Here is a 25,044-nt window from a genome sequence, read left to right as displayed (position 1 = left end):
ACAAAAACAACGGAGCGTCACACACAGTCCACAGCAAAAAGGATCTCTTTCCACAGCTCCGAGCGTCAGTGCTCACTGAAGCTGGTCACAAAGGTGCAACGCCAAATCACCCCCCAGGGAAACAAAAAGGTATGTAACGGAAAATAATAGAGTGGAACCTATTTACAATGAGAAACACTTTTGGGGAAGTTCACCACAAAAAAATTATGTGAATAAATGACCAAAATTAAAATAAAATAGAATAAAATTGAGCTCGGCTACATATACACATACAGGTAAAAGCCAGTAAATTAGAATATTTTGAAAAACTTGATTTATTTCAGTAATTGCATTCAAAAGGTGTAACTTGTACATTATATTTATTCATTGCACACAGACTGATGCATTCAAATGTTTATTTCATTTAATTTTGATGATTTGAAGTGGCAACAAATGAAAATCCAAAATTCCGTGTGTCACAAAATTAGAATATTACTTAAGGCTAATACAAAAAAGGGATTTTTAGAAATGTTGGCCAACTGAAAAGTATGAAAATGAAAAATATGAGCATGTACAATACTCAATACTTGGTTGGAGCTCCTTTTGCCTCAATTACTGCGTTAATGCGGCGTGGCATGGAGTCGATGAGTTTCTGGCACTGCTCAGGTGTTATGAGAGCCCAGGTTGCTCTGATAGTGGCCTTCAACTCTTCTGCGTTTTTGGGTCTGGCATTCTGCATCTTCCTTTTCACAATACCCCACAGATTTTCTATGGGGCTAAGGTCAGGGGAGTTGGCGGGCCAATTTAGAACAGAAATACCATGGTCCGTAAACCAGGCACGGGTAGATTTTGCGCTGTGTGCAGGCGCCAAGTCCTGTTGGAACTTGAAATCTCCATCTCCATTGAGCAGGTCAGCAGCAGGAAGCATGAAGTGCTCTAAAACTTGCTGGTAGACGGCTGCGTTGACCCTGGATCTCAGGAAACAGAGTGGACCGACACCAGCAGATGACATGGCACCCCAAACCATCACCCAACCATGCAAATTTTGCATTTCCTTTGGAAATCGAGGTCCCAGAGTCTGGAGGAAGACAGGAGAGGCACAGGATCCACGTTGCCTGAAGTCTAGTGTAAAGTTTCCACCATCAGTGATGGTTTGGGGTGCCATGTCATCTGCTAGTGTCGGTCCACTCTGTTTCCTGAGATCCAGGGTCAACGCAGCCGTCTACCAGCAAGTTTTAGAGCACTTCATGCTTCCTGCTGCTGACCTGCTCTATGGAGATGGAGATTTCAAGTTCCAACAGGACTTGGCGCCTGCACACAGCGCAAAATCTACCCGTGCCTGGTTTACGGACCATGGTATTTCTGTTCTAAATTGGCCCGCCAACTCCCCTGACCTTAGCCCCATAGAAAATCTGTGGGGTATTGTGAAAAGGAAGATGCAGAATGCCAGACCCAAAAACGCAGAAGAGTTGAAGGCCACTATCAGAGCAACCTGGGCTCTCATAACACCTGAGCAGTGCCAGAAACTCATCGACTCCATGCCACGCCGCATTAACGCAGTAATTGAGGCAAAAGGAGCTCCAACCAAGTATTGAGTATTGTACATGCTCATATTTTTCATTTTCATACTTTTCAGTTGGCCAACATTTCTAAAAATCCCTTTTTTGTATTAGCCTTAAGTAATATTCTAATTTTGTCACACACGGAATTTTGGATTTTCATTTGTTGCCACTTCAAATCATCAAAATTAAATGAAATAAACATTTGAATGCATCAGTCTGTGTGCAATGAATAAATATAATGTACAAGTTACACCTTTTGAATGCAATTACTGAAATAAATCAAGTTTTTCAAAATATTCTAATTTACTGGCTTTTACCTGTGTATATATATATATATATATATATATATATATATATATATATATATATATATATATATATATATATATAAGAAATACTTTAATTTCAGTGAATTATAGCTATAAATATACTCCTCCCCCCTTAACCCCGCCCCACCCCCACCCCCCAATCTCCCGAATTCGGAGGTCTCAAGGTTGGCAAGTATGGTTCAAACCCGGACCAAGTCATACCAAAGACTATAAAAATGGGACCCATTACCTCCCTGCTTGGCACTCAGCATCAAAGGTTGGAATTGGGGGTTAAATCCCCAAAAATGATTCCCGGGCGCGGCCACCGCTGCTGCTCACTGCTCCCCTCACCTCCCAGGGGGTGATCAAGGGTGATGGGTCAAATGCAGAGGATAATTTCACCACACCTAGTGTATGCGTGACAATCATTGGTACTTTAACTTTAAACAAGAGGCATGTTTTTCAATAAGAGAGACAATAACGCATTCACACCCTAGAGGGAGACACAGCTCAACTTAAAATTTTCACAACCGCTGAAGGGCTCTTTCAGTAATACAGGTGGCAAAAAAAAAGCATTAACATGAATCACTGTCCGACATCTTTCCATAGCTAGCACTTTGATAACGTTACAGTCGGACAGTTCGAACGCGTACAGGTCAGGTATAACCACTTACCCGACTTTAACTATCTAACTGGAGTTGTGTGACTTTATAAGAACATTTACCTCTTCGAATAGACGACGCCGTTAAAGTTTGTTTGCTAATTTAAAACTGTCCGAGCCGCCATCGCGCCAGAATGTGTGCCGCCTTCAAGTGATGCTCGTAACGCCCGTAAATGTCAACTACCTTCTTTTGTTCATAATTCCTGCTCTTTTTTTAAACCATCTTTAATTCTTAGTAGTTGCCAAGGGAAACGTGTAACGTTTAATTAAGGATGCCCGAGAAGATGAATATGCCGCCGACGTCCGGTTCGCGTGAGGAATCGCCACATTTCCGAGGGTACTGGAAGTTGAAGCTCCGCTGCCAGTGCGCATGCTCCCGGCACTTGGATGCCAAGCGGCGAACTTGCCTGCCCGTCGCCCACAACAGCCTGCATCCTCTTCCTCAGCACCAGTGTGATGAAGACAGTCCTGCTCTGACATTCTGGATCAGCCTGCATACAGGTAGGGAGAGTCTTTTTTTTCTTCTTCTTTTTTTAAACACAGTGCCTGGTGTGCTTTAAAAAAATAAAATAAAAAAACATTAAAAAAGGAGTGTTTAAAATTTGATTAAAAAGTAGGACATTTGGCATCAGATCTGTTAATATTGAAGAGTGTGTTCAAGTGTGGGAGTAGCAGAAGCTGGTATATTTTAATACCACTAGTAATACTGTATATTTTAGTTTCATTAATACTCTATCTTTTAGTTTCACCCACTGGCAGTAAATGGGCTACCTGTTGTGTGACGTGCAGGAAAAGCTCTGTAATTTATTGTTGCACTTCAGGAGTATTTCTGATCGCCATGTTTTGTAGGGTACAATATACGTCCTTTATTACTCTATTTGGGGCGGTACGAGAGGGAAACGGCGCTCTTCGTGGCAGGAGAAGTTGTCGTGACTCTGACCTGGATGCAGTCCTTTTACCTGAATACCAAGAGGGCCACTGCGGACCGGAATCATCTTCCAGGGAAAAGCTCCATCGTATATTTATGAAAAAAAAGGCAGCGGTAGAGGAGTTGAGATGTGTTGCATGTGGAAAACAGACCTCAAGGATACACCTGCGTGAGCAGTGGTTCTTAATAAGGATGTCCGATAATATCGGACTGCCGATATTATCGGCCGATAAATGCTTTAAAATGTAATATTGGAAATTATCGGCAGGGGCGCCGCTAGGGATTTTGGGCCCCATGAAAAGAATCTTTACAGGGCCCCCAACACAGTGTCATTATTTTTTCTGTATTATAATTTCATCATCATTAGGGGACTCTCTGGGACCCCCTCCATCATGGGCCCTTAGAATGCGTCTCCTTTACCCCCCCTTTTCGGCGCCCCTGATTATCGGTATCGGTTTCAAAATTATCGTTATCGGTGTCAAAAAGTAAAATGTATGACTTTTTAAAACGCAGCTGTGTACACGGACGTAGGGAGAAGTACAGAGCGCCAATAAACCTTAAGGGCACTTCCTTTGCGTGCCGGCCCAGTCACATAATATCTACTGCTTTTCACACACACAAGTGGATGCAAATCATACTTGGTCAACAACCATACAGGTCACACTGAGGGTGGCCGTATAAACAACTTTAACACTGTTACAAATATGTGCCACACTGTGAGCCCACACCAAACAAGAATGACAAACAAATTTCGGGAGAACATCCGCACCGTAGAAACAACATAAACACAACAGAACAAATACCCAGAACCCCTTGCAGCACTAACTCTTCCGGGACGCTACAATATACACCCTCCGCTACTCCCTACCCCCACCCAACTTGAGTTGATTTATTTTGGAAAACATTGTTATATTGTTTAATGCATCAAGCGGGGCATCACAACAAAATAAGGCATAATAATGTGTTAATTCCACGATTGTATATATCGGTATCGGTTGATATCGATATCGGTAATTAAGAGTTGGACAATATCGGAATATCGGATATCGGCAAAAGAGCCATTATCGGACATCTCTAGTTCTTAACCATAGGGCCGTTACAAATATGCGCCACACTGTGAACCCGCACCAAACAAGAATGACAAACACATTTCCGGAGAACATCCACACCGTAACACAACATAAACACAAAAGAACAAATACCCAGAAACCCTTGCAGCAAGAACTCTTCCGGGACGCTACAATATACACCCCCCGCTACCCCCTACCCCCACCCAACTTGAGTTGATTTATTTTGGAAAACCTTGTTACATTGTTTAATGCATCAAGCAGGGCATCACAACAAAATTAGGCATAATAATGTGTTAATTCCACGACTATATATATCGGTATCGGTTGATATCGGTATCGGTAATTAAGAGTTGGACATTATTGGAATATCGGATATCGGCAAAAAAAGCCATTATCGGACATCTCTAGTTCTTAACCATAGGGCCGTTACAAATATGCGCAACACTGTGAACCCGCACCAAACAAGAATGACAAACAAATTTCGGGAGAACATCCGCACCGTAACACAACATAAACACAAAAGAACAAATACCCAGAAACCCTTGCAGCACGAACTCTTCCAGGACGCTACAATATACACCCTCCGCTACCCCCTACCCCCACCCAACTTGAGTTGATTTATTTTGGAAAACATTGTTATATTGTTTAATGCATCAAGCGGGGCATCACAACAAAATTAGGCATAATAATGTGTTAATTCCACGATTGTATATATCGGTATCGGTTGATATCGATATCGGTAATTAAGAGTTGGACAATATCGGAATATCGGATATCGGCAAAAGAGCCATTATCGGACATCTCTGGTTCTTAACCATAGGGCCGTTACAAATATGCGCCACACTGTGAACCCGCACCAAACAAGAATGACAAACACATTTCGGGAGAACATCCGCACCGTAACACAACATAAACACAACAGAACAAATACCCAGAAACCCTTGCAGCACAAACTCTTCCAGGACGCAACAATATACACCCCCCGGTACCCCCTACCCCCACCCAACTTGAGTTGATTTATTTTGGAAAACATTGTTATATTGTTTAATGCATCAAGCGGGGCATCACAACAAAATTAGGCATAATAATGTGTTAATTCCACGATTGTATATATCGGTATCGGTTGATATCGATATCGGTAATTAAGAGTTGGACAATATCGGAATATCGGATATCGGCAAAAGAGCCATTATCGGACATCTCTCGTTCTTAACCATAGGGCCGTTACAAATATGCGCCACACTGTGAACCCGCACCAAACAAGAATGACAAACAAATTTCGGGAGAACATCCGCACCGTAACACAACATAAACACAACAGAAAAAATACCCAGAACCCCTTGCAGCACTAACTCTTCCGGGACACTACAATATACACCCTCCGCTACCCCCTACCCCCACCCAACTTGAGTTGATTTATTTTGGAAAACATTGTTATATTGTTTAATGCATCAAGCGGGGCATCACAACAAAATTAGGCATAATAATGTGTTAATTCCACGATTGTATATATCGGTATCGGTTGATATCGATATCGGTAATTACCGGTAAGAGTTGGACAATATCGGATATCGGCAAAAGAGCCATTATCGGACATCTCTAGTTCTTAACCATAGGGCCGTTACAAATGTGCGCCACACTGTGAACCCGCACCAAACAAGAATGACAAACACATTTCGGGAGAACATCCGCACCGTAACACAACATAAACACAACAGAACAAATACCCAGAACCCCTTGCAGCACTAACTCTTCCGGGACGCTACAATATACACCCCCCGCTACCCCCTACCCCCACCCAACTTGATTTGATTTATTTTGGAAAACCTTGTTACATTGTTTAATGCATCAAGCGGGGCATCGCAACAAAATTAGGCATAATAATGTGTTAATTCCACGACTGTATATATCGGTATCGGTTGATATCGGTATCGGTAATTAAGAGTTGGACAATATCGGAATATCGGATATCGGCAAAAAAGCCATTATCGGACATCTCTAGTTCTTAACCATAGGGCCGGGACCCATTGTTGCTCCCCCTACAGGGCGCTGCAAGATTATCTTTCTCAGCTGTGGTACTAATGACAATATCAAACAAACATAAGAAGTCTGGAGCTAAAGTTAGAGAAGTTTCTTAAGCGCAAGAATTATGACTAAAAGGATGAAACTTTATTTCCAATTGTACTCTAATTTTATTGACAGTTTAGTTAAGAAACACATTCATTATTTTATTACTTTAGTTTATATTTTAGTGATTAATGAGTCCCTTCTCATGCAGTATATTTGGTTAGTACCCATTTTTTCTAATCAGGCTGACCTAAGCCTAACCCATCAGGCACAAGACATTAAAACAACGTTGAGAACTTGTTGAATTAGGTCCTGACAAACAAACATAACGTTGAAACAACATGCTTTTTGACAACGTTTAATCAATGTTGGATTCTGACGTTGATTTGACCATTGAATTTTTGATAATTTCCCAACCAATATTCTACAACACAAATACAACGTTGAAACAACATGCTTTTTGCGTTTATTCAATGTCAGGTTGTGACGTTTATTTGACCGTTGAAATTTGGTCATTTCCCAACTAACAAAGTGGATCTCAAATTACAAATACAACTATTTTGCAACATAGTTTCAAAGTCAGTTTTAAAGGGCATGCATGTAAAATCAACGTTGTATCAATGTCTTGTGTCTGCTGGGAAGGTTTATGTGTTAGATAAATATTAATCTTTGGGATAAGCACATGGTATCATATCATTTGACAAGGTTGTAAACTGTAAGTAAGTTAGATATGATTATTGAATACAATTAAAATCAAGAGTAAGATCACTAATTCAGTTTTAATATTTTGAGTGGGCCCCGGGCTCCTCTGCAGTGGAAAAGTTGGGCCCCAAGGTCAAAAATGTGAAGAACGCATACTGACTTTAGAGCTGCAACGATTAATCGTTTGAATCAGTGATTCTCAAACGGTGGTATGTGTACCACTTCATCTAGTGGTAGACCAAATAATTACTTGGCTAAAGTACAGTGTTTTATTTTCCTGTATTCAAACACAGTGCTATTGTTCAAACTGTGTGTGATGTTACAATGGCCGAACATATTAAATTTGTTTTATCTGCCTTGCTTTAATCAATACTTAGGCCTACTACACTACTGTGTTTTAATGTTGGTCATTATGGTGGTACCTGGAGAGCCAAGTGTTTTTTGAGGTGGGTTTAAATCAATTACTTTGATTAGAAAATATATTTTAGAAAAGTATTCGATTAATCCTTTATTGAGTCTAACTAATTGAAATGCATCAAATCCGAACCGCAGTAAGTGTCCAAACTTTAAATACGGGGACATCCCAGCAGGCACAACATATTGATACAACATTGATTATATGTCCTGTGAAACATCCATCCATTTTCTACCAATGTTGCAAAATAGTCACATTTGTAAATTGAGACAATGTTGATGTTCAATGTTGGATCCACGTTGTTGGTTGGGAAATGACCAAAATTCAATGGTCAAATCAACGTCACAACCTGACAATGAATAAACGTTGTCAAAAAGCATGTTTTTTCAACGTTGTATTTGTGGTGTAGAATATTGGTTAGTAAATGACCACATTTCAATGGTCAAATCAGCGTCAGAACCCAACATTGATTAAACGTTGTCAAAAAGCATGTTGTTTCAACGTTGTATTTGTGTTGTAAAATATTGGTTGGGAAATGACCAAAATTCAATGGTCAAATCAACGTCAGAACCCAACATTGATTAAACGTTGTCAAAAAGCATGTTGTTTCAACGTAGTATTTGTGTTGTAAAACATTGGTTGGGAAATGACCAAAATTCAATGGTCAAATCAACATCAGAACCCAACATTGATTAAACACTGTCAAAAAGCATGTTGTTTCAACGTTGTATTTGTGTTGTTGAATATTGGTTGGAAAATGACCAAAATTCAATGGTCAAATCAATGTCAAAACCCAACATTGATAAAACATCAGCAAAAAGCATGTTGTTTCAACGTTGTATTTGTGTTGTTGAATATTGGTTGGGAAATGACCAAAAATCAATGGTCAAATCCACATCAGAATTCAACATTGATTAAACGTTGTCAAAAAGCATGTTGTTTCAACGTTGTATTTGTGTTGTAAAACATTGGTTGGGAAATGACCAAAATTCAATGGTCAAATCAATGTCAGAACCCAACATTGATTAAAGGTTGTCAAAAAGCATGTTGTTTCAACCTTGTATTTGTGTTGTCGAATATTGGTTGGAAAATGACCAAAATTCAATGGTCAAATCAACGTCAGAACCCAACATTGATTAAACGTTGTCAAAAAGCATGTTGTTTCAACGTTGTATTTGTGTTGTCGAATATTGGTTGGAAAATGACCACATTTCAATGGTCAAATCAATGTCAGAACCCAACATTGATAAAACGTCAGCAAAAAGCATGTTGTTTCAACGTTGTATTTGTGGTGTAGAATATTGGTTAGTAAATGACCACATTTCAATGGTCAAATCAACATCAGAACCCAACATTGATTAAACGTTGTCAAAAAACATGTTGTTTCAACGTTGTATTTGTGTTGTAAAACATTGGTTGGGAAATGACCAAAATTCAATGGTCAAATCAACGTCAGAACCCAACATTGATTAAACGTTGTCAAAAAGCATGTTGTTTCAACGTTGTATTTGTGTTGTAAAACATTGGTTGGGAAATGACCAAAATTCAATGGTCAAATCAACGTCAGAACCCAACATTGATTAAACGTTGTCAAAAAGCATATTGTTTCAACGTTGTATTTGTGGTGTAGAATATTGGTTAGTAAATGACCACATTTCAATGGTCAAATCAACGTCAGAACCCAACATTGATTAAACGTTGTCAAAAAGCATGTTGTTTCAACGTTGTATTTGTGTTGTAAAACATTGGTTGGGAAATGACCAAAATTCAATGGTCAAATCAACGTCAGAACCCAACATTGATTAAACGTTGTCAAACGTTGTATTTGTGTTGTCGAATATTGGTTGGAAAATGACCAAAATTCAATGGTCAAATCAATGTCAGAACCCAACATTGATAAAACGTCAGCAAAAAGCATGTTGTTTCAACATTGTATTTGTGTTGTTGAATATTGTTTGGGAAATTACCAAAAATCAATGGTCAAATCCACATCAGAACCCAACATTGATTAAACGTCGTCAAAAAGCATGTTGTTTCAACGTTATGTTTGAGTTGCCCAACGTCAGGACCTAATTCAACAAGTTCTCAACGTTGTTTCAATGTCTTGTGCCTGCTGGGATAGTTTTCAGTGGCCATTACAATAGCGCACGTTATCAGGGTGGTGTGTGGGCGCTGTGATCAGAAGGGTTTTTTAATCACTGTTTTATTAATGCACACATGTTGAAATGGCAATTTCAATGTGGATAATGTGCATTTTTTAGAAAATATGAATGAACTTTAAAGTAAGCAGAAAAAAACTATTGTTTATTTCAACTCTTTTCCCGAAAATACGCATTGTGGTTATAAAGTGTGCTTTATCTGATTACTTGAATAACCGAACAAACTAATCGATTCCTAAACTAATTGATAGCTGTAGCCCTACATGACTGCTTTAGATATTTTATAGCAATATTATGGACCTAATGCACACATTATATTTTTATAACAGCAAAAAAATCTCGCCAATTAAGAATAAAAGTATCTTCTTTAAAACAGATCATTTAATTTGATGTACTATACAGAAAGTGGTGGGGGAAAAACTCCCCAGTATGCTTTCCTTTAACCAAGTATTCAAAATGGATGAACTTGTGCTTAATTTTAGTGTCAAATATGTTTTAGTCCAAAACTATTGTTAAATGTAACACATTCAGGAGTTTCTCTGAATCGCAATGAATGTGATTCTACTTCCTGTAATTCCTATTCAACATCTTGTGGGGGTGGAGCCAATTCTATTCGAATTTCCAAAATTCTGTTTGCAGAAGCCTGATATGCAACATGTTAATGACCACCAATAACCCGTCCACTTGTGAAATACAAAAATAAAACTTGAAAGTGTCATCCAAGTGGAGGTATGACTTAAAGAAGGATGTACTGTATGAGTCCCTTTATATTAGAAATAAAGCATGACTGAAGCCTCATGCTTGGTATTGGAATTTTAATTCTGTGACGCTTCACTGGAACCAGATCAGACTGGAATCACATGCGGACTACCACGGGGCTCTGGGTCCATACCTCCGCAGACCTTTTAATTCTGTCAGAAGATCCGGCCCGAGCGAGCACTCCTTGCCTCCAGAGGGACAATCCCGGCCTCTGATAGGGAATAAAGCTTGTATTGTCTGCCGGGCCGCCGCCTGGGGAAAGGCAGAGGCAATCCCAGGTTCCACACAGAGGTCTCACCAACGGCGAGGCTCCCCCCGTCTTGAAGGCAGTAATTGCCGCATAACGCCACACATGAATGCCCTCCCCAAATCAGCTGTGGGCTTTGTGCGCTCAGGCAAAGTGCTCCACTTACACAATCAGAGGCATGAAACCTCATTTTTTGTACCCATGGCAACAGCGGCGGCCCGCCACTGTCTGATCGTATGAAAAGTGCTCTTTCACGCAACTTACGTGCGCACATGGAAGAGAGCCGAGTCCTCCACGCTTTCCAGGTGTCGCCGCCGGAGAGGCGAGCTGAAGGACGTTAGTGACCGCATCTCCATGGTAATGGAGTTGACAAAGCGAGCTGTTGATCGTCGCTCGGCTGTTGCCGAGCATGCAGCCGACACCAAATGGCCAACAGCTGCCGACTGCGCTCACAGAAAAAGGATGTTTGTTTGAGGCCGAAGAGAATCTCCGAAAGATCCACTTTGTGCCCCTGTTAGTGCCACTACTAACACAACTAGTCAACTAACAATGTGAAATAATAAAGCTATTGTGTACTGTCGGAGGCAGATATTTACATATATCCGAATTTTAGTGTTACTTCTTTTATTTCTTAGTCATATTTGAAAACAGCTCGTGTTTTTCCATTTTGTTCTCTTTCTGTTTCTCTGCAAGTAAACTGTGTGTATTAACCTTGATCTTTGGAATGTGTTTTGACTAGAGAGATAATGTGCATGTGTTTTGACTAGAGAGAGGGAAGAGGGGAGAGGGTTTTGGGTCGGGAAGACAGACCATCTTAGCGGGGCGATCCGAATGTTCTATGCTGTCTCTGTGAATGTATATCTGCAAAGCTTTACAAATATATTACAAAATACCTATTCTGTCTCTGGTGGTTTTTCAACTCAGCTTTAAGTGTCGTAAAGAGCTTGGGAGCGACTTGGGACTTGAATTCCCTGGGAGGAACAACTGGTCCAAAACGCAACAGTACCGAAGAGACAACGGACTACTACTGAGGAAGGTTTATTGACACTTCATCATCTAGAATGGAAATAGGAAGAAGGCTTGCTGTTCTGATCCTAATTCTACTGTTCCAAGTTCTAAGATTAGTTATAGTTATGTTACTGTAGTGTGGGAAGAGTAAGTATTTCATCCCCTGGTGATTTGGTAAATTTAGGCCCTTACAAAGATATTGACTGCGGGCAATTTTAGGGTCGACATACAAATTGTAAAACATCTCAAGACGGGTATTGGTCAAAGACACCTTCATGTGGTGCTGTAGTTGTTGTTGTTGTTGTCGTGTAAATGCCCAAGCATGTAAGATTCTACACCAAAAAAATCATCTATTTATTATTCTCTCGCCGCAAAAGTTTGGCGCGCTCTACCGCCCACAGTTTTCATCCAATCAGAACTGTTGAAGTATCAAAACGGAACTGTTGAAGTATCAAAAATATCCCGGATTACCCAGAATTCACGGTTTTCCGGGATATTTTGCCCATTGAAAATGAATGGGCCAATTTTCAAACATGCACAACTCCCACATTTCTCTCCCGATTAGAACCGTTCCACCATTCGCACACTCCACTCGCCTTGGACAATCAAATTACCATTTTACAAGTTCAAAACATTTTTCCAAAGCCCTATTTTCACCTCTTCCCGGAAAGCTTTCACATTCCACATTTTTCAACCGTTTTTTTGACGATTCCACCTTCAAAACATTCCTCTTAGTTGGGACAACACATGCTCCTATTTTTATTTTCGTAAAAATTACCAGTCTTCCCGAAATTGCAGAAACGCTGAAATACCCATTGTCAATTCAAACTGTTACTACGTCAATATTTTTCAACCGATTCCAAAAATTCCTGCACCAACCCATTCATATCATCTAGGACAATTGTGTTAGTATGAATATTTTCCAAAAATTCCGGTTTTCCCGACATTCACAAATTTCCAGGAAATTCCCATTCAAATGAATGGACATCTTCATAGTTCTACAATGACCTAAATCAGGGGTGCTCACACTTTTTCTGCAGGCGAGCTACTTTTCAATTGATCAAGTCGTGGGGATCTACCTCATTCATATATATAATTTATATTTACTTATTTATGAAATATATGTTTTTGTTAACAAGTTAAAGGTGTTTAATGATAATGTAAGCATGTTTAACACATATAGTTAATATTGTTAATAAATTAAAGGTGTTTAATGATAATACAAGTATGTTTAATACATATAGTTAATATTGTTAACAAGTTAAAGGTCTTTAAAGATAGTGCAAGCATGTTTAACACATATAGTTAATATTGTTAACAAGTTAAAGGTGTTTAATGATAATGCAAGCATGTTTAACACATATAGTTAATATTGTTAATAAAATAAAGGTGTTTAATGATAATACAAGAATGTTTAATACATATTGTTAATAAATTAAAGGTGTTTAATGATAATACAAGTATGTTTAATACATATAGTTAATATTGTTAACAAGTTAAAGGTGTTTAAAGATAATGCAAGCATGTTTAACACATATAGTTAATATTTTTAACAAGTTAAAGGTGTTTAATGATAATACAAACATGTTTAACACATATAGTTAATATTGTTAATAAGTTAAAGGTGTTTAAAGATAATGCAAGCATGTTTAACACATATAGTTAATTTTGTTAACAAGTTAAAGGTGTTTAAAGATAATACAAGCATGTTTAACACATATAGATTCCTTTCTTTCATGAAGACAAGAATATAAGTTGGTGTATTACCTGATTCTGATGACTTTTGCATTGATTGGAATCAGACAGTGGTGCTGATAACGTCCGCATTTTCGAATGGAGGAGAAAAAAAGTCCTCCTTTCTGTCCAATACCACATGAAAGTGGTTGGTTTTTGGCATCTTATTTGTCCAGCTTCCGTACTCCTTTGTATACACTTTACAAGAAATACATTGTCGGCAAACTCCGTAGCTTGCTAGCTTGTGCACACCAGCTTTCTGAGACTCTTATTTTGTTAGCGCAACTGTGCAACTGTGCAGTCTGTCTTTGGAGTTTTGACGACAGGTACGGCGCCAGAGTCTGTTGAAATAAAGTGTTTTCTCGCCTTCCAGTCGGTAATTTTAATGAGCTGGCAGCAGCCAGCGTCATCTCAGAAGACTCTCGGGTGCCGTGAATGTCAATCAAGTGACGAAAGTGACGTCATAGTGAAGATTTATGATCGCTCATTTTTAGGACTATTTTTTTAATGCCTGGCTGGTGATCGACTGACACACCCTCCGCGATCGACCGGTAGCTCGCGATCGACGTAATGAGCACCCCTGCCCTAAATTCTCCAAATCTTGCACCATTTTTAAACCGGATTCTGACCTATCAACCATCTACTCACACTATTCCTCTGATATAGCAAACACAAAACATGTTTTTCCTTTCTCCAAATTCCCGGTTTTCCCGGGATTTCGCGGAATTTTCTCCCCATTGACAATAAATAGGCATTATATAGTCTACTGCATATCCCACATTTCTCATTCTATTTGAACCATTCGAACATGCACACACTCCACTCACCCTTGACATTCAAGCCAGCATGTTTCCCGGTTTGGAAAAATCCCTGATTACCTGGAATTACCAGGAATTTCCCCGCCTTGAAAATGAATGTGCAATGTACAAACCTCTCCATACCCCAGATTTCTCAACCGATTCGTACCGTCCCAACATCCATACACTCCACTCACCCTGGACATTCAAGCATTTCAGTTCTACCCAGGCGTATAGGCGGTTTGGCGGCTTGCACACATAGGGCATTCACACGCAATTCCTGGCGGAATTGCAAATTCTAGTTGTTGTTGTTGAGCAATTTAAGCCTCTGAACAGGACTCACAAAGATTGTCTGCTTGAAGTTCACTTCGCAAAATGTAGCAGTTCATAAGACCTGTGGGAGTGCAGGTCAACCCCTGACACCGAGAGCACCAAGGCTTAGCGGTTGCATCCGACTTCGGGGAAAGGTTGCGGCCATCACACGACGTTGTTATTCTCACTCCATTTGTGAAGCCGCCGACCTTGCTTGCCGCAGATTTACCACAGATGCAGAGGCAAGATGACCAGAAGCCGCTGGTTCCTGAGGGTTGACGTCTCCTGGGTTTTCACCAGAGCCCTGTTAGTAACCAGACCTGTCTGCTATGGGTAACCCTACGAGGAACCAAAGTTCCAGATGGTATAGCTCTGACACTACCATATTTCCACCGTCCCCACCACGATGAGGAAGGGTTGGATTGTAGTTGGACTCCTAAGCATATCTCTGCAAACAAACACCTCCATTTTGGTGCCATGTGACAACATCACGTTCTCCTTCTCAGTCTAATCCACAGCAAAGCGTGTTATCAACGCTTTTCTTGAAGTCTGTGGTCCCAACTCTCACAATCATCCTTACAGTTCCAGACCAGGTGAAATCTGGCATGGATCTTCAGAGCGAGGCTTAATGATGGTTATCTTTTATTTTGCCATTTATCAGTTATTGCCAATTGTGTTCTCTTCCCCACTAAGCTTCTAGTGGATGTCCATTCCAGCCTTGTGCAGGTCTACAGTTTTTTGACAGCTCTTTGGTCTTGCCCTTTGGTGGTGTAGAGGTTTGAAATAGGGATGTCCGATAATGGCTTTTTGCCGATATCCGATATTCCGATATTGTCCAACTCTTTAATTAACGATACCGATATCAAACGATACCGATATATGCAGTCGTGGAATTAACACATTATTATGCCTAATTTGGACAACCAGGTATGGTGAAGATAAGGTACTTTTTAAAAAAATTAATAAAATTAGATAAATAAATTAACATTTTCTTGAATAAAAAAGAAAGTAAAACAATATAAAAACCGTTGCATAGAAACTAGTAATTAATGAAAATTAGTAAAATTAACTGTTAAAGGTTAGTACTATTAGTGGACCAGCAGCACGCACAATCATGTGTGCTTACAGACTGTATCCCTTGCAGACTGTATCGATATATATAGGTATATAATGTAGGAACCAGAATATTAATAACAAAAATAAACAACCCTTTTGTGTGAATGAGTGTGAATGAGTGTAAATGGGGGAGGGAGGTTTTTTGGGTTGGTACACTAATTGTAAGTGTATCTTGTGTTTTTTATGTTGATTTAATAAAAAATAAAAAAAACAATACCAATAATAAAAAAAACGATACCGATCATTTCCGATGTCACATTTTAACGCATTTATCGGCCAATAATATCGGCAGGCCGATATTAACGCATTTATCGGCCAATAATATCGGCAGGCCGATATTATCGGACATCTCTAGTTTGAAAGGAAGATAGTATTTGTGACAGGTGCAATTTTTCCTAAGATTTTTTTATGTGTGTGAGCAAACACAAAAACTCCCTGAGCATTTAGTGGAGCACATGTGGGCAACAACATACTTACATAATGTTTATTATAATAATAACATGACAGCAGTCATTTTCATGAGATTATTTTTTAATATAAGTGATTTGGTCCACTTACAATGAAATTGATATTTTTCATGAGCTGTGTACAGGTCCTACTTTTGAAAGAATGTGTACCCCTTTCAGAGGTCACATTTAGTTCCCCTTAAAACATTCACACGTTGCACAATGAGATGTAAGCATGGGATAAAGTGTACATTCCTGTAACTTTCTGTCTGTAAAGTATATATTTTTATTAGCATTTCTGTAATCTAGTGTCACATTTCATTATTAATATCCATAAATTAACATTCTTAATAAATGACGGTAGAATAAGCGCAGGTCTGATTAGGGAGTCATATTGTAACGACCTGGCATTTACACTTTGTGTGGTGTTGGAGTTGTCCTACTTTTTGTGTGGCCATAAACGCATCAGTGGCTAAGAGCCATAAGTGCGTGTTGGTGCAGATGAGAGAGAGAGAGGCTGCTGTTGATATGACAAATACTTAGTTTTGGCCTGGTTTGTACGACAGAAAATGACCAGTTTTTCTCGATAGACGTTTTTTTTACTAATGTTTTTGGTGCAGTTACGGCCGAATAAAAACAATTTTGCTCAATAAAGTAATCAATGGAATTCCTGTCTCGACAGACGTTACAATAATCGAACAGTGTTGACGAACATTATTTTACCTGGTAGTGTCACCTGTCACTCACAGAGTTGCCTTACAGAACAAATAGTTATGTGTTTATTTTTGTTCAGAGTTCGGATTGGATTATTTTGTGTGCGGCAAAAGGAAATGAGGAAACGTTGGGCAAGTGTAATTTGTACACATGATAGGTTGAGGTTGGGGGAAATTTGTTAAAGGGACAGGACTTATTTGTGTGTTTCGAGGAGACAAGTGAGTTTGTGGGGGTCAGTATGCTTGCTGGTTGGTAAGGGAGCTAATATTTATTTCCATCCATCCATCTTCTTCCGCTTATCCGAGGTTGAGTCGCGGGGGCAGCAGCCTAAGCTCTTTCCGAGGGATCCCGAGGCGTCCCCAGGCCAGCCGGGAGACATAGTCTTCCCAACGTGTCCTGGGTCTTCCCCGTGGCCTCTTACAGGTCGGACGTGCCCTAAACACCTCCCTAGGGAGGCGTTCGGGTGGCATCCTGACCAGATGCCCGAACCACCTCATCTGGCTCCTCTCGATGTGGAGGAGTAGCGGCTTTACTTTGAGCTCCTCCCGGATGACAGAGCTTCTCACCCTATCTCTAAGGGAGAGCCCCGCCACCCGGCGGAGGAAACTCATTCCGGCCGCTTGTACCCGTGATTTTGTTCTTTCGGTCATAACCCAAAGCTCATGACCATAGGTGAGGATGGGAACGTAGATCAACCGATAAATTGAGAGCTTTGCCTTCCGGCTCGGCTCCTTCTTCACCACAACGGATCGATACAGCGTCCACATTACTGAAGACACCGCACCGATCCGCCTGTCGATCTCACGATCCACTCTTCCCTCACTCGTGAACAAGACTCCGAGGTACGTGAACTCCTCCACTTGGGGCAGGGTCTCCTCCCCAACCCGGAGATGGCACTCCACCCTTTTACGGGCGAGAACCATGGACTCGGACTTGGAGGTGCTGATTCCCGATCCAGTGAGAGCTGAAGATCCTTATTTGTCTCAGTCAAATACAAGTGAATGTGTAAACGTTGTTGATTGTTATTTTATCTTTGTAAGGGCCTGGGATTGCAAAATCAGCAAACAATCAAATAATCCGCTTTACTTTGTGCTTACCTCATTCCATGGAGTGGACTTTGGGACTTTTGTGCTTCTTTTATGCTGTTTTCCTCAAGTACTTGTGCCGTTAGAACAAAATGAGACTTAAAAGTAGGTGATTTTGTTTTTGTGCAGGATGACCGAGGTGATGAACTCCCTGGAGTCGGGCTCGGACGACTTTGGCGGTGCAGCGGGAGGCGACCAGAATACCGTATCCTTCCAGAATAGGACTATTTGGATACCATCTTGTCTTTTTGTACAGTACTGAGCCTCGGTCACACTGCAGGTCAATTCCGATTTTTTTTGCCCATAAGCGACCTGTATCGGATTTTTCCATTCTAGTGTGAACAGTGCGATTCCGAATTTTCATATCCGACCTAGGCCTCTTTCGTATGTGGATTCGTCTGACCAGAATACCATCAAAAAGATTAACGTCATAATTATTTGCCAAAATAGACGGTTACAAAATAAATGGTTGACAAATGAGCAGAAAACAGGTGAAAATAATGTTTTAGGAACTGACATCAATGTTCCAGCACTCCCATGGCTACGACTACTTGCTCACAGACACGCTCTTCAAGCAGACATCAAAGAAGAATATCATGCAAGAGACAAATCCATGGCTACGACTACTTGCTCACAGACACGCTCTTCAAGCAGACATCAAAGAAGAATATCATGCAAGAGCCAAAATATTTGTCCTCTTCCTTCTTAATCTTCACACAAAACTTTGTTCAAAATATTTCTGCTTTGATTGCACAAAATCCTTGAAAATGCTATAGGATCGACTATGTCGATGCAGAGATGGCAGGCATGATGGAGGAAATTCAGGAAAACAGGAACCAGGAAACAGGCAACAGGATACAGGAACCAGGCAACAGGATACAGGGAGAACTGGAGACAGCAAACAGCTAACAATCCTCAAGCCCTGACTGGAGGGCGAGGCAGGTATAAATAGTAGCCTGATTGGCAATTGCCGGCAGGTGTGCCAGGCTGCCAGTCAGGGACAGGTGAGGGAAACGAGCGCTCAGGGTGACGTGCAGGAAATGTAACCCAAATAAGAGCGCTGACAGGAAATAAACACAAACACAGAGAAAAAACCCAAACATAACCAAACTGTCAGTGACAAGTCTGACTGACTAAAATCGAAGCTACGTTTATTTCCGTAAATACTGCAGTGAGTGCGACGTCATGACGGTCAGTTTGCGTTCACATTGGAAATCACTTTTTTTTATGTGAACGACTTCTTAAAAAGATCGGATTCGACAAAGAAATACGAATCGGATATCCGACCCTGCACTTTGAACGTAGCCTTATTAATCGATCGGAATTTGTTTGTAACTACAAAACGAGGACCACCTTTACTATGGAGGTTAATTTGTCACTTTATTACGAAAGTTGTTTTTTACAACGAATTTATACAACTGAATTTTTTAACTGGATTTTCTTATTGATACATTTATGTTCTCTGATATATATATATATATATATATATATATATATATATATATATATATATATATATATATATATATATATATATATATATATATATTTGTTTTTGTTTTTTGTTTTTTTGGAAAAACATTTTTTACACTGACTTTTTACAGCAGAATTTTTTGCGTTTGAATTTCTTTAACTAGATTTTTTTATTGATACATTTATGTTCTCTGATTATATATATATATATATATATATATATATATATATATATATATATATATATATATATATATTATATTATATATATATATATATATATATATATATATATATATATATATATATATATATATATATAGTGTAAACAAATTCAGTTTATATAAATTCAGTGTAAATTTTATTACTATTTTTGAAATATATATATATATATATATATTTATTGAAAAAAATAATAAAATTTACACTGAATTTTTAAACGCTGAATTTATATAAACTGAATTTGTGTACACTGAATTTTTATACACTGTTTTTTTGTTTGTTTTTATAGCCTGAATTTTTGGACGGTTTTTTTACACTGAATTTTGAAACACTGAATTTGGAATTTTGAAAAAAATGTCAATGAAATTGTCAGTTTAATTTCATGCAAAATAAAATCCAGATAATAAAATTCAAAAGCAAAAAATGCAGTTACTTAAATTCAGTGTTAAAAAAAAAAAGCTTTCTTAATAAAGACACAAACTAACCTCCAAAGAACAATATTAATTTGTCAATTATACCACAAAGCTGAGATGCAGGCCTTTTTTTAGTTTAGCATAATCTCGATGCATGATGAATATCAAGGTGGCCCCTCACACCTTTGAATTATTTCATACGCGGCCCTCTGCACTCTAGATGGTTTTCAGCAAGCTTTTGTTGGCGCAGGTTGCATCCAGTGGTGAGTCACGGGAGCGATGAGTAAAACGTAGGCTGGCTTGTTATAAAATATTATTGTCTTATTCCAACAGAGAAGATCACTTTTCATCATATTTGACGTTAGCTCCAAACAACTGAATGGCTCAGTCAAGCAAACGCGTGAGTGAATGAGCGTGAGTCGGTTAGCCGCCTTGCTAATCCGGTTTTTACCGCGTCGTCGTTCCCTCACACGGGCCGTGTCACATGTTCTCCCCCCTGACGTGAGCTTGCAGATATTCCCAGGGCCCCACGAAAGGCATCCAAAGTTGTCCAAGAGGCTTCCCTCCATCGTGGTGGAGCCCACGGACGGAGCGGAAGTGGAGAGCGGCGAGCTGCGATGGCCGCCGGAACCCAGCTCGCCAGACGCGCCGACCGCACCGGCAGGTGAGGTGGAGCACGTGGTGACCTTCTGGTGTGTCACCCCCGATACGCTACCGGTATCGGAGCCTTGAGTACTGGCTGATCTGATAGCGATTGATATTGATGCGATACAGCACCAGCACATAGGTTTGATGAAGTGAAATGACAATGGTATGTTCAGCTAGGAAAACACCTATTTGTTATTAACCGTCTGGAATGGACTTGTGGTGTGGTGATTTTCTTGTGCAGCCCTTTGAGACACTCGTGATTTAGGGCTATATAAGTAAACATTGATTGATTGATTGATTTTGGCGAAACCTCGTAGCCACAATAATTAATGAAGTGAAAAAAGAACAAAGTCAAGGTCCGTTTTTTCTATCTGTGGACATGAAAAATGAAAGCCAATCAAAGTTTTACAAGGCTTCACTTCCATTTGTGACAAATATACAACATTTATCTGTTAAATCTGTTCTCTTAAACATAACTGGCAGGTAGCATTCTTGATATATTTTTTTGTTTGGAAAATGTACCGTATTTTCCGCACTATAAGGCGCACCGGATTATAAGGCGCACCTTCAATGAATGGCATATTTCAAAACTGGGTTCATATATAAGGCGCACCGGATTATAAGGCGCACCTATGCATCCATTAGATGGAGCTGCGCTAAAGGGAATGTCAACAAAACAGTCAGGTCAGTCAAACTTTATTAATAGATTACAAACCAGCGTTCTGACAACTCTGTTCACTCCCAAAATGAATAAACAGCTGTTTTATTATTTTCCCCGAGGTAAAGTCAGTGACGTGGCTCAATATTGGTCCATATATAAGGCGCACTGTCAGCTTTTGAGAAAATTGGAGGTTTTTAGGTGCGCCTTATAGTGCGGAAAATACGGTAACTTGTTGCAAACTGTCAGGAGTTGTAGGTGACGAACCCCAAGATGCAGAGAAGGCGGAAGGCATTGTGCGGGAAAACATGATTTAATTAAACACTATAGCAAAAAAACAAACAAAAGGGTACAAACAAAAGGCGCGCACAAGGCGGAGAACAAACTTGGCTATGAACTAAAATAGCACATATATATATATATACATATATATATATATATACATATATACATATATATATATATATATACATATATAGATATATACATATATATATATATATATATATATATATACATATATACATATATATATATATATATATATATATACATATATATATGTATATATATATGTATATATATATATATATATATATATATATATATATATATATATATATATATATATATATATATATATATATATATATATATAAAGAAATACTGGACTTTCAGTGAATTTTAGCTATATATATATATATATATATATATATAGCTGGAATAGGGAGATGGGGGGAATTCAAGTATTTCTTATATTTATATATATATATATATATATATATATATATATAAGAAATACTTGAATTCCCCCCATCTCCCTATTCTAGCTGTATATATATATATATATATATATATATATATATATATATATATATATATATATATATATATATATATATAGCTAAAATTCACTGAAAGTCCAGTATTTCTTTATATATATATATATATATATATATATATATATATATATATATATATATATATGTCTTAATAAGGTTATCCAAAAAATAGTGCTCGATACCGTAGTAGAGCGCAATATATGTATGTGTGGGGAAAAAAATCACAAGACTATTTCATCTCTACAGGCCTGTTTCATGAGGGGGGTACCCTCATGAAACAGGCCTGTAGAGATGAAATAGTCTTGTGATTTTTTTCCCCACACATACATATATATATATATATATACATATATACATATATATACACACATACATATATATATACATATATATATATACACACATACATATATATACATATATATATATATATATGTGTGGGGGGAAAAATCACAAGACTACTTCATCTCTACAGGCCTGTTTCATGAGGGGGTTCCCTCAATCATCAGGAGATTTTAATGGGAGCATTCATATACCATGGTTTATATAGGGCACAGAGTGGGTGGGTACAGGCTGGCATAGGGGCGTGGTGATTGGCCAATCACCACGCCCATGTGAATGCTCCCATTAAAATCTCCTGATGATTGAGGGAACCCCCTCATGAAACAGGCCTGTAGAGATGAAGTAGTCTTGTGATTTTTTTTCCCACACATACATATATTGCGCTCTACTACGGTATCGAGCACTATTTTTTGGATAACCTTATTAAGACATATATATATATATATATATATATATATATATATATATATATATATATATATATATATATATAATGTATGTGTGGGGAAAAAATCACAAGACTATTTCATCTCTACAGGCCTGTTTCATGAGGGGGGGTACCCTCAATCATCAGGAGATTTTAATGGGAGCATTCGCATACCATGGTTTATATAGGGCACAGAGTGGGTGGGTACAGGCTGGCCTAGGGGCGTGGTGATTGGCTCATGTGTTACCTAGGAGGTGTTTCCGTCTATGGCGGCATGCTGTTACAATTTCGCTGCGCTTGTTGAGGGATGACAGGTCTGGACGGTAAATAATAAACAGTTTCTCTTTCAAGCATAGGTTGCATCTTTTATTACCACTTTTATCTTATATATATATATATATATATATATATATATATATATATATATATATATATATATATATATATATATATATAAGAAATACTTGAATTCCCCCCCATCTCCCGGATTCGGAGGTCTCAAGGTTGGCAAGTATAACGGAAAGATGAATGCAACAATGTACAGAGACATCCTGGATGAAAACCAACGCTTCCCATCTAACTTGTCGGAGCTTGAGAGGTGCTGCGAAACTACCCAACGATAGGTGTGCCACACTTGTGGCTGTAATTGCTGCCTAAGGTGCATCAACAAATTACTGAGCAAAGGCTGTGAATACTCATGTTTTTTTTAGTTTTTCATTTTTGATAAATGTGCAAAATTAAAAAAGAGAAAACCTTTTCACGTTCTCGTTACGGGGTATTGTGTGTAGAATTTTGAGGACAAAAATGAATTTATTCCATTTTGGAATAAGGCTGTAACAAAATGTGGAAAAAGTGAATACTGTGAGAATACTTTCCGGATGTACTGTATTTACTGTATAACTTTGGGTTCAGCTCATGCTAGTTATGCTGGTTATTCGCCAATAATTAGCATAAATACATAAATATTGCGCTCGAGGAAGGAATCTAATTGTCCATAAAATTATAAAAATGTTTAGCTCTGCTTTGCTTTGTCATCCCGAAATCAAACCTTCCTGTTTACACAGTTGTGACCAATCAGAGAAGAGTACACTGTTACATATCTTTTTACCAGGTGAAAATAAATTTGCCATCAACTGATTCAGACCAGAGAAGACGTGACAGCACTTAAATAAAGAGCGCAAACTAACGAGGCTTCTTCATACTTTTGCAGTTGATGTCCAGGTCCCAGCCGGTGTCGGGGAGGGGATGTCCGGGGCGGAGATGCCGGCCTCCAACTGAACAAACGCTGACGGCACAAAAGAAAAACTCCACGGTAACTGTGACTCGGTCCCCACGTGGACCAGGGAGCTCCAATAGAAGAGCACTTATTATTAGTGTGTGTGGATAGAGAGCTTTGTGGCGCCAACAGGAGGCCAGAGTAGAAATAGCACGCGAGCTGACCTGACAGTCGTGTCTGCACCTTGAAATAAAATGTGTTTTGTTTGTAAACCTGATCTGGACCCTATGTGTCGGTGTGACCAAAAATACAACATGGGGTTTTTGCTCGCTGCCACATTCAGTTCAGTTGCCACCGCTACACATTTAAAATCAGCTTTGAGTAATGACAAATAAGGAAGCAACACCACACAAATGTTTGTATAACAACAAAACTTTCGGACCAAAACACATTTTAATGTCCTTTGCCACATCATTTTATGTGGTCCACCAAATCATTTAAAGGGGTCTTTTTTTGTGTGCATATTTAAAACACTTCCTAAAGGTCTACAGCACGGGTGTCAAACTCAAGGTCTGGGAGCCACATTTGGCCCTCCACATCAATTAATCAGTTTATGTGGTCCACCACATCATTTAAAGTGGTCATACTAGGACTTTTTTTGACATTTAAATCACTTCCTTATGGTCTACAACAGAGGTGTGAAACTCAAGGCCCGGGGGCCAGATCTGGTCCGC

The 25,044-nt window shown here is 39.0% G+C and overlaps 1 protein-coding gene across 1 annotated transcript; it reads left to right on the top strand.

Moving 5' to 3' along the window:
- Nucleotides 1-2,855: 2,855 nt before the first annotated feature.
- Nucleotides 2,856-24,582, top strand: LOC133623592 (protein LBH). Its single transcript, XM_061986813.2, has 4 exons — nucleotides 2,856-3,011; nucleotides 18,199-18,274; nucleotides 20,691-20,841; nucleotides 24,305-24,582. The coding sequence occupies exons 2-4, from the start codon at nucleotides 18,200-18,202 to the stop codon at nucleotides 24,370-24,372; spliced, it is 294 nt and encodes a 97-aa protein (XP_061842797.1). The 5' UTR covers nucleotides 2,856-3,011; nucleotide 18,199; the 3' UTR covers nucleotides 24,373-24,582.
- The last annotated feature ends 462 nt before the right edge of the window (nucleotides 24,583-25,044 follow it).

This window comes from Nerophis lumbriciformis, linkage group LG26 (genome assembly GCF_033978685.3).
Source record: "Nerophis lumbriciformis linkage group LG26, RoL_Nlum_v2.1, whole genome shotgun sequence".
NCBI lineage: Eukaryota > Metazoa > Chordata > Actinopteri > Syngnathiformes > Syngnathidae > Nerophis > Nerophis lumbriciformis.
This window is presented reverse-complemented; position numbering and strand designations above follow the sequence as displayed.

Excerpts from the sequence above, each read along its gene's own strand:
- LOC133623592 (XM_061986813.2), top strand. The coding sequence starts at position 18,200 with ATGACCGAGGTGATGAACTCCCTGGAGTCGGGCTCGGACGACTTTGGC. Across the intron at positions 18,275-20,690 it reads CGGGAGGCGACCAGAATACC|ATATTCCCAGGGCCCCACGA; the intron begins GTATCCTTCCAG and ends GTGAGCTTGCAG. Across the intron at positions 20,842-24,304 it reads CGCGCCGACCGCACCGGCAG|TTGATGTCCAGGTCCCAGCC; the intron begins GTGAGGTGGAGC and ends ATACTTTTGCAG.